We start from the raw sequence: 11,204 nt of genomic DNA on the forward strand, positions 1-11,204 counted from the left end.
TTATATTAGATTATTAAGTGTTGACTCAAGAAAAAAAGATCCTAATGTAGTTTTGAGATTATTTTCAATAATCAAGTGTATAGTCTAATTTCCTCCAATAGTAATGCTAATGTGGCAACCAAAGATGACGAGCCCAATTTTATTGTTGTCGAAGTTTCATACATTTCAGCCCGTCTCATCTTAAATCTTATGGGCCACAACAAAGCAACTCGTACACTAAGAAACACAGGAACAAAAACAAATTCACAAACCCTCAAGGGTTTCTTCTTCCTCAATACCTCAAACCAAACTTCACAGAAATAATCATAATCTCATCAAGATTATCACATTTTACTTACTATGGGTAGAACTACCGCTATGGAGAAAACTGAGGAGGAGCTTAAGCGAGAGATCGATGAACTCCATCGCCAACAGCGTCAGGTATCAATCCCTGTAGTATTGTTATTGTTATTGTACTTTTAATGCTGTTTGTTTGATGAATTTTTGTGGGTAATTGTTGAATTTTGTTTCTGGGTTTTTTCAGATTACTGACCGGTTGCGTGATCCTCGGGGACTCCGGAGAGGTGGTGGGTTGGGTGGTTCTGGTCCAAGGAATTTCGCTGCTAATGGAGCTCGACAGCGAGGATTTTTTCGACCTGTATGTTTTTTTCTTTAATTGTTTATAGTCAGCTTCTAAGTTGCACGGAAACGGAAACGGCGAAACGGATTTTTCCAAAATATAGGAAACGGAAATGTGGGGGGAAACGTGTAAATAGTAAAAATATAGGGGTATATTTATAAATATTTAAAGTTATAAAATTATGTAATATATATAAAATTTTATTTTCATATAAATAAACTATTATAACAATTGATAAGATAAATTATTAGAATATCTAACAAATATATCATATCATTAAATTCCATAATAAAAAAGTCTATGATTTGAATATTTAACAAATATAACATATCAATATTTCATAATTATAAAGTCTATGAATGATTGGTTAGATACTTAACCTTTTTTAGGGTTTTCTTTAATTATTTAAGAATTTTTTTTATATAGGAAACGAGTTTTCAACTTTTAGTATTTACAGAAACGGGCCCGAAACGTTTCCGAAGAGTTTCTGAGAGTTTCAGAAACGGAAACGTTTCCGAAACGGGGAAACTCACCCCACATAAGGTTTCCGTGCATCCTAGGTCAGCTTTATAAGTATTAATGTTCTAGCCCATTTGATATTATGCAGTCTTTTTAATCTTTCCAAAATTTGTAGTATTTTTAATAATTTAATGAAGTTGGAATGACTTTTTGTAAATAAATTGTCCGAAATGGTACATTCATTATAAATTTATGAAGATACAAGTTGATAAAATTTTGTGGGTGGTTTTCAGGCTGATAGAAATGATACAGAAGATCAACCACTGACAAAACGGAGGCTTTTGTCTGCTGTTGTAAAGGTAAGCGTTTTTTGTGTATATGTAGCTTCTTTTGTGCTTGCTTAATTGCATTTTTCTGGGATCCCTATTATTATGCAAGTTTTGCGTTTTTGGACATTTCACTTGGACAAACTAAGTGAAAAGAGTTGGATTTTAATTAAGGTATAAATGCCCTGTTTTATGTTTATTTGGGTTCAAAAATGTGATGCGGTTTATGTGGGAGTGCAAGTCTTGGTACCAATTAAGATGCATGTTGACCCATTATATATTTGAACTTTTCCAAGAGTCTAATCAAATTTTTGGGAATGAAGTTGGAGGATGGAGAGATTGTTGAAGATTACGCAGCGCCAAAGGATTTGAAGAAGGAATCAGCTGAGGAGGAGAATGTTGGGGATCAAAGTGATGGAAAGCCATTAAATCTGCAACCTAGTAGTTGGTCCAGGAGGGATGATTATGGATATCAGAGAGCAGGAAAAAGGGTAAACATCAAGTCTTATCTTAACGCAGAGTGTTTTGTTGTGGATATGAACCATATTTTTCTGATTGTGATTTCAATTTTTAGGAGATTCAACATCCGGTGATAGAGCATGTGCCTAGGGTTCTGCCAAAGAATGAGGATCCAAGCTTGGTTAGCCGAAATAAGAGAATGCTGGGGCAACTTTTAGGTACTTTAGAGGTAATTATGAACTACATCTTTACATACAGGCTATTGAAATTGAATTTAGTTTTACATGTAATTTGATTTTTTTGTATACTAATTAGGTTAATTTCTATTATGATTATTCACATTAAAATATTCCTCCTGAAATTTTATTCATATTTTTACCCTTTAAGGCCGATTAATATAGCTAATAGAGGGCAGTGCACCAAAGGATACGTGTATACATTGATTTCTGCACCCAAACACTATGCATCCATAAAAATATATAATTTTGAGTCTTGACAATGTTTAAACAGCATGGGCTGTTTGTAACTGGAGATGGTCCTTTTTCTCGATGCTTGACCATTTTTTTTAGTATTATCATTCAGAGCCTAAGCTTTCTTTTCACGATGTAGAATGTTTTTACAAGAAACTCAATTTAACTTTTGCTCATTAACTATTTTCTCATCTATAATTTGGTTTTTATTGTATGGTAGGTTAACGTGAATTGTATTATATCTGTGATTTGTTGAACTTAATAATGTCACTGTTTGTTTTTGTTGCAGAAATTTAGGAAAGAAGATGTGAAGCTTTCAGAAACAGAGGCATATAAACAAAGGTCAAATGCGTTGCAAAGAGTGAGTTTAACATCTGATATCAATCCAACTTTTCTCTTGCATGCTTTTATATGCATTATCTCATGGCTAATAAAGTACTCCCTCCGTCCCATTCTAATTGAGAAAATTTCAATTGCACATTATTTAAGAAATTTTAGTAACATTACTTTTATATCCTCAAATTACATTAAATGCATCACAACTTTTTAAAAATATGCTTTTTAAATGCATTAATTGAAGAGGGTAAAAGGAGAAAAGTAGTGTGAAAAGTATTCTATAAATAGTAATTGTCAATTAGAATGGGACACCCAAAATAGAAAATATGGTCAATTAAAATGGGACGGAGGGGGTATTAAGTATTAATCCTGAAGCTGTTGCCTGTTGCTTGTTATAGCTGTATTTAGAGCTTCTCATCTGGAAGTTGTGATCTAGATTTCTTGACTTGTATTGGAATGACTATGTCACTTGAGAATTTTACCCTACAAAGAATCCCATGCCAGATATCTTTGTTTATGTCTCAGTTCTCATGGAAAATACATATCCAACTTTACCGCCGTTTCTTTTTTTCCTCCTAACTTTATAAATTCTTCCTCGCAATTAAGAATGTCTTTGGATCATTTCAGACACTTGACTGTTTGAAACATTTTGGATATTAGCTATAAGTAATTTCTGGTATCTAGGCTAATGACTTGCATTTTCTCTTTAGGCTGAGCAAAGAGCACAGGAGGAAAGTGAAAGGTTGAGGCAGCAAGAACGTGAACAAATTGCAGAAAAGAGGAGGCGAGACTTGGTTTGTGCTTGAAAATACAAATTAAATGCTTTAGCAAAATGTCAAATGGTTGCTTTACCTAGTAGCATAGTGAATTATCATTCTCACTTTGTTGTTTTTATTGCAACAGACTCTTAGAGCACGTGTTGCTGCCAAAACAGAAGAAAAGAAGTTGGAATTGCTGTTTCTTCGGTGGAGTGAGCACCATAAAAAACTTTGCAATTTTATAAGGTCTGTTTTTTCATTTAATATAAAACTTTCAATATGTGCTATCTGTTATCAATCATATTAATGTTGTGCTATTGCTCATTTATGCCTGCAGGTTAATTTTAACTTTGGTCCAAAAGTGTCAATATTCTCAGTTTTATTGAGACAAAGATAAGTTTCTGTTCATGAGCATAGTAGTGTTGAAGGAACTTTTGATAAGTGATTGTTCCTGCTTGCAGGACCTTAGGTAGATTCACTTACTGTTGTGATTGCTTGTGATTGTCTTTCAATTAACGTGCTGTGTATGTTTCAGGACTAAGGCAGAGCCTCCAATTTATTACCTGCCTAAAAAACCATTAGAGGAGGATGCTAGTCAGCTTGAGCAGCGCAAAGAACAGGCAGGTTTCCTACTATGTCTTGCTAGTTGGACATCTTCACTGGTGTTCTGATGGAGAGGCAAAATTTGATTCCATGCAACCTTCATTCTCGCCTAATTTAAGAAAGTTAAATGGATAGAATGGGTTCTGCTAAATGGATAGAATGGGTTCTGCATAATTGTTTTGAGAGGCTTGACCAAAATATTAAGTTTTTAATCCAAGTTTTATGGAGTTAGCAGGGATGTGTGTATCGGCATTGTGCTACAAATAAATGCACCGTGTTACCGAAAGAGTTCTCTGCAAAATAAATAAATCATTTGGGGAAGATGGGCAGTTGTGCTTCATCTGTTGAATGTTCTCAACAATCATCTTCCCCACATCACATTCTTACCCTCTTTGCACAAGACAGATGTTCCATCACTGTCCTCCTTTTTCTTTTCTTTTTTTTCCATTTTGTGGCTACGAGGATTCTATGCTTGTTTCTAGAAGGGGCCAATAGTGTGGCATATTTTGGAACGCAGCCTTCCCACTAGATTTTGTAAAATGTCTTATGCTTTTTTATTGCATTGCAGGAATTTTTAGACTGGAAGGCTCATAGGAGAGAAGAACTCTCCGAGTATCAGAAACAACTTGCAGAGCAGTATCTTGGCAATGTTGAAATTGAATTAGAGAGATGGCAAAATGTAAGAAAAGCGAGGAGACCAAACAATGATGCCAATTTACAGGAAACAATGGACAAAGAATTGGAAACCCATAGGCTTGAGCATGGTCCTAAGACTAGAAAAATTCCTGGTGGAAGCAACAATGAAGAAGAAGACGACGTGGAAGATATCAATGTGGGAGAGGATGATTTGATGGACGATGTGCTGGAAGCTGACGATAGTGGAAGAAGAGGCGATGAAGCAGCCAAGCCAGAAGCTGGTGGAACTAGTCCGCAACCTGATAACCATAGGCTTGAGCATGGTCCTAAGACTAGAAAAATTCCTGGTGGAAGCAACAATGAAGAAGAAGACGACGTGGAAGATATCAATGTGGGAGAGGATGATTTGATGGATGATGTGCTGGAAGCTGACGATAGTGGAAGAAGAGGCGATGAAGCAGCCAAGCCAGAAGCTGGTGGAACTAGTCCGCAACCTGATAACCATAGGCTTGAGCATGGTCCTAAGACTAGAAAAATTCCTGGTGGAAGCAACAATGAAGAAGAAGACGACGTGGAAGATATCAATGTGGGAGAGGATGATTTGATGGATGATGTGCTGGAAGCTGACGATAGTGGAAGAAGAGGCGATGAAGCAGCCAAGCCAGAAGCTGGTGGAACTAGTCCGCAACCTGATAACCATAGGCTTGAGCATGGTCCTAAGACTAGAAAAATTCCTGGTGGAAGCAACAATGAAGAAGAAGACGACGTGGAAGATATCAATGTGGGAGAGGATGATTTGATGGACGATGTGCTGGAAGCTGACGATAGTGGAAGAAGAGGCGATGAAGCAGCCAAGCCAGAAGCTGGTGGAACTAGTCCGCAACCTGATAAGTTCCATAGGCTTGAGCATGGTCCTAAGACTAGAAAAATTCCTGGTGGAAGCAACAATGAAGAAGAAGACTACGTGGAAGATATCAATGTGGGAGAGGATGATTTGATGGATGATGTGCTGGAAGCTGACGATAGTGGAAGAAGAGGCGATGAAGCAGCCAAGCCAGAAGCTGGTGGAACTAGTCCGCAACCTGATAACAACGAAGATCAGTAACGGTAGAAGGCATCCATACATACACCTTTTACTTCAGGTTATCTCTTCTCTTAGGTTTACACTGTATTTCGCATTTGCTACTTGCGCTTTGGCAGGTTGTTTGTTTTGTTTGTTTATTTGTCTTTCATGTTTTATTTTAGCAGTTTTGTGCATTTAGGTTTGACTAAATATTTTTTAATGGTCTTAAATTTAGGGTGAATTGCTATGTTGTACTGCCTGTTGCATGATGAGACATGTTTGATTACCTCGAGGCTCAATTTCATGGATGCCATTCTTATTATCAAATCGTTAGGGTGATGTACATCACCTTAATTTATTTTTTCCAGTGATGATTTTTTTGAAGTTTATTTTCTGTAAATTTTTGTTGCGGATGGAGTTTGTAGTCTTGTAGCATTGCAATTTCTATATCTGTACTAGTCAATGCAGATCGATATATTGTCGTAGTTCATCGGTGTATAATACCTCAACTGATGCTCTTACTGAGCCACCTAAATGTTAGTACTAGTAAAACAATTTTGTTGATTGAGATTGATGATAAGTCATTAGGATAGAATTTGAAGCTTGTAAGCTTGGCAGAAATTGCACAATACATAAATTCAACTAGGAAAAGAGTGATTGTCCTGATGAAATGAACATAATTAAAGATAAAAGTAAATGAATACACTCAAATTGGTGATGCAATGTAAGGCCAGGACTGCATGTGACATGAGATGAGATTTTTGGGCTGTAGTTAGTAGTGTGCAAAAAGCAAAGTAAACCGAACCGGATTGACTAATTCAGTTTGGTTTAGTTTGAAAGTAAAAAAAAAATTCATTGGTATATAGTATGACCTGAATGTTCTGCTTTGAAAATTTTAAAATTCTTTTAAATTTTTTGGTTCGATTTTGAGAAATAAAATATAAAAATTTCAGTTTAGTTCGGTACGAACTGGCTGTAGTACTCATTTTATTTTTGTTTCTTTTGTGAGTGCTGTTTCCTTTGTACAATAGGTAGCAGTTGTGTTTTTGTTGCCCCAGTCTATATGTCAACCTCACCTATTATGTTTGTATGTGAGAAAAACAAAAAGAAATTATGAAAATACTTAATTCTTGGTCTTGAAATGGAGCCAAACTGCTAGTTTATATTGGAATGCAAAGGAACTGCCAACCTCAGTTTTACTGCTGCTGACAATCCGGCCGCTTCGGTCTTTTTCTTTAGTTTTTTTAATACAAGTTCAAATCACAATCATTTGGTTTATGATTTTTCTTATTTTTCCTAGCTGCAATATCGGATTTATTTGGTTCGAAATGAAATAGACTTTGTATATTATGTGCCACCCAAAAGTTCTGAATTATTTGATGTACATATCCGGGTTCTTAAGGCAAATTTTGGTATGTAGTGCTTTATGCCATGTAAAGTAAGTTTTAGGTAAGTAGGCTGGTATGGATTGGGTTTGAAAATGTTTAGAATTGTACAAGTCTATTTAAAAAATAAATTAATTAAATCAAATCAAATCCGATTAAATTTCAGTTTTGATTCGTCGCTATGCTTTGTAGACTTACGAGTTCGTATAGCACCCTCTTTAAAGTGTTCTAAAAAGACCAAGTTAGAATATATTATGTCTTCTAAAATAGTTTACTCAATGTGTTGAAAAACCATTCATATTTGTAATTTGCATCGTTATTAATGGAGATTTCAGCTTTCGAGGAAAAAAAGTCATAAAATAACCTCATCATGTATTCGTCAAAACTAATTGCAAGCAGTGTTTAAAAATCAGATTGGATGGTTAAATTGGAAACTCAGTAGTTGTCTGATCCGATTTATTCTAAAACTTGAAAATTTGATTGAATAAGGTTGAAACAGTTGATTCATACTTAATCATTGATTGAACCAGTTAGATCTTAATGCATGTTTGAAATTTACTCCTTTTAAATGTAATTTATTCAATCAATTAAATCGATGATTGGTGGCTTCACCGGTTTTGATTTTCAAAACACTGATTGCAATGTGCTGTACTTTTTTTTTTATTATTGAAAGATGTATTTCCATTAAAATGAGAAATCGGCTATGAAAGCCTCGACACAAGCCACATCAATTGCGCTTGAGGGTTACAGCAAAATAAAGCATCTCTAAGGACTTTTTTTAGTTAAAGCATCAGCTACCCAATTTCTATTACGTCTAATAAAACTGAAAGAAACTAAATGAAAACTTTTGCAACGAAGCTTGGATTGCGTGGAGTATTTGGCTTGCAAGGAACGCTGAGGATAGCGATCCTTTGAGTGCAGCTGAATGCAGGAAAATCTCAATGCCTTGACCAAGGAGGATCCCAAAACAAACACTCCAGAGTCACCTCCTATGGACTCTATAAAAATTAATCTTGAGAATAGAAGAACAGGTGCGGGTGTGGTGAGGTATTATCTTGGAAAACCAATAGCTTCGTTTGTGAAGATCTTCATTCACATCAACTCTCCGGCTGTTATTGAGAAGCGGTTCTTCTATCTAAGAGAATGCACCTCTCTTCCGTCATCTTTAAGGGTGACGCTAAAAATATCATCGATGCTCTGAATACGGAAGCAGCTTGCGGTGTGATCCTGCAAGGCTTCATCAGTAGAATGCTTTTTTTTTTCCCTTTTTCTTTCAATTTAATATCATGAATTTTCAAAAACCAACTTAATATAATTTAATAAAAAAAATCTAGATTAACCTTTTGTATAGCATAAAATTTCTTAATTAAAATATTATAGCAACCATTTTTAAATTAAATAATAGTATTCCTATTAGTATGTATATCTGTATACATATTACTTTTAGCAGTATAGTTGTATTTGCTTTTCTTTTCTATCAAATGACATCTCAACTAAGAAATTCTTATTTTCATACTTATAATATTTTCAGAAAGAAAAATCTTAATTATTTCGTGTATTATTTTAAGCTCAAACATCCAAAAATAATCATATCTTTTTGCGTATTTGCAAATTTAACTAAAGCCTAACTTGTTTGAACTTTTATTTTTGAGTCTTTATCCCTCACAACGGATATGCCACGTCATTTTTACAACAAGCCAATAAGCATTTGCGATTGGGAATCTTTATTTATTTTTTATTTTTTTAATCATTAAACATTTGCACATGACTAACGCCTCATTGGTTTGTTGCACGAATGACGTGGCGCAACCGTTGCGTTGTATAATTATTCTTTATTTTTTATGGGAATTTGTTTGAACTTTTCACATGTTAGTTAATAGGCTAATCACCTGTAAAACTACCGACCTTTCAATTTTTTTTCAATAACACTCTCACCTTGTAAAAACTTCAATAGCACTCTATTTCGCATTTTTACATTTCAATAGCACCCTAAATTTAAAAAAATGGATGATTTTATTATTGTAAGGATTAAATTTTATAAAATAACTAAAATGAAATGATCATTTTATACATTTTTCTAACTAAACAAATACAAACACATCGCTTAACTTAAAATACATCAAAATAAACCCTCTTCCCCACTAATTTAAATAAAAAATTAAAAAATATTAATTTCTACCCTATATTTTTCCCAGTATCTTCCTCACCCGCCACCCACCGCTTCTCCTCCATCATCCTCCATGGGAGGACGAGCCGTTCTCGTCCTCCCTTCGTCTTCCATGGGAGGACGAGAAATCCTCCCATGGAGGATGAGTTCTTGAGGAAGAACTTTGTTCTTCCTCAAGAACGAGGAAGAATTCTGTTCTTTCTCAAGAACGAGGAAGAACAGTGTTCTTCCAAAAAAAATGGCGAATCATGGTTCAAAAAAGTCGATAACGGATTCGAGGAGGTGGCGATTGGTCGGAATTTAATTATTTTAATTAAATAATTTTTTTATTATTATTCATCTTTAAATATAGAGAAGATAGTTTTTTGTAGTATTTATAACATTCAATATTATTTATAATATGTGGTAAATATAAAAGACTTATTTTGAATTTTATCCAATTGAAAATAGTTCAATTTAATATTTTAGGGTGCTATTGAAACGTAAAAATGCGAAATAGAGTGCTATTGAAGTTTTTACAAGGTGAGGGTGTTATTGAAAAAAAATTGAAAGGTCGGTAGTTTTACAGGTGATTAGCCTAGTTAATATGTTCTAATTACTAAAATTACTTTTAAAATGTAGTATTATAAAATTATAAATTGAGATTTTCTCAAATTCATTTCAATTTGAGAGGTGAATTTCAATACATCTACACCATTCATTACCAAATGAATAGTATATATCAAAAAAGTATAATTTTAATTAAATTAATGTATATCATTTATTTTATAATAAATTATGTTCGTAATCTTAACCCTCTCAAATTGAAATATATAGAAAATTCTAATCCATAAATAAATTATTATACTCATTGTAAACATATAAAAAAAACTACACAAATCTAAATTAATTTGATCAATTCAAAATATAATTATCAAAATAAATCTCCCTAAACTATATGTGTTGAGTTTGAATTAGAGAGAAGCAAGAAAGAGAGAGAGAAAGAGAAAAAAAAATAGCAAAGGAAATTATAATTTATCTAGGGGAAAAGGTGCAAAAATGACCCTCATGTATACCTCATGTATCTTATTGGCACTTCATGTATTTCGGATCTCAAATATGACCCTAACGTTGCGAAAAAGTATCAAAAAAACACAAAACATGGACGACGTTAAACATAAATGTGTACGGCCTTAAACGGAAATGTTAACGGAAGGGTCATTTTTGACACTTTTTCAAGACGTTAGGGTCCTTTTTGAGATCCGAAATACATGAGGTGCCAACATGAGACACGGGCTATACATTAGGGTCATTTTTGCACCTTTTCCCTTTATCTAGTTCACAAACTTTTATTTGATTTTTAATTTTTATATTTTTTTAATTTATTTGATCCTTAAATTTTCATCCATTTGAAAATATATATATATAAATGAAAGAATTAAAATTCAAAAATCAGATAAGATCAAATAAAAACTTAAAAATTAAAAAATTAAAAAAGATCAAATAGAAATTAATAAACTAAATAAATTAGAAATATAAAATTCAAAAGGGTTAATTGCAAATTAATACACAAACTTTACCCCAATTTGCAATTACAACACGAACTTTAAAACTTGGCAAATTGGTACACCGATTTTCATTTTTTGGCGAATTGATACACCGAACTGGAAAAACACTAACGTGGACATTGTCATATACAGCCACGTGTTGTTGTATGATTGGTCGGTGTACTAATTTGCCAAAAAAATGAAACTTGGTGTATTAAATTGCCAAGTTTCGAAGTTCGTGTTATAATTGCAAATTAGGGTAAAGTTTGTGTATTAATTTGCAATTAACCCAATTCAAAAACATTAAAATGAGTTAATCCTAAGATTAAACTATAATATAAATAAAATAATTATATGATATAATATTATAATTGATTATTTATGTATCAAGTAAAGT

At 33.5% G+C, this 11,204-nt stretch overlaps 1 protein-coding gene and 1 non-coding gene across 3 annotated transcripts; both read left to right on the forward strand.

Annotated features, from left to right (window-relative positions):
* The first annotated feature begins 207 nt into the window (after positions 1-207).
* Positions 208-6,096, forward strand: LOC126660731 (uncharacterized). Of its 2 annotated transcripts, XM_056103911.1 has the most exons (11): positions 208-420; positions 524-637; positions 1,372-1,437; positions 1,728-1,895; positions 1,979-2,092; positions 2,623-2,694; positions 3,380-3,463; positions 3,573-3,673; positions 3,963-4,047; positions 4,599-5,808; positions 5,965-6,096. In XM_056103911.1, exons 1-10 carry the CDS (start codon positions 340-342, stop codon positions 5,769-5,771), a joined length of 2,058 nt encoding a protein of 685 aa, XP_055959886.1. In that variant the 5' UTR covers positions 208-339; the 3' UTR covers positions 5,772-5,808; positions 5,965-6,096. The 2 variants fall into 2 exon arrangements, with proteins under 2 accessions (XP_055959886.1, XP_055959885.1); XM_056103910.1 differs by having other exon boundaries at positions 4,599-6,015.
* LOC126662392 (small nucleolar RNA snoR135) lies at positions 4,259-4,408 on the forward strand. Its single transcript, XR_007635769.1, has one exon. It is a non-coding gene; the product is annotated as a small nucleolar RNA snoR135 (small nucleolar RNA).
* Positions 6,097-11,204: the final 5,108 nt, after the last annotated feature.

This window comes from Mercurialis annua, linkage group LG8 (assembly GCF_937616625.2).
Source record: "Mercurialis annua linkage group LG8, ddMerAnnu1.2, whole genome shotgun sequence".
Taxonomy (NCBI): domain Eukaryota; kingdom Viridiplantae; phylum Streptophyta; class Magnoliopsida; order Malpighiales; family Euphorbiaceae; genus Mercurialis; species Mercurialis annua.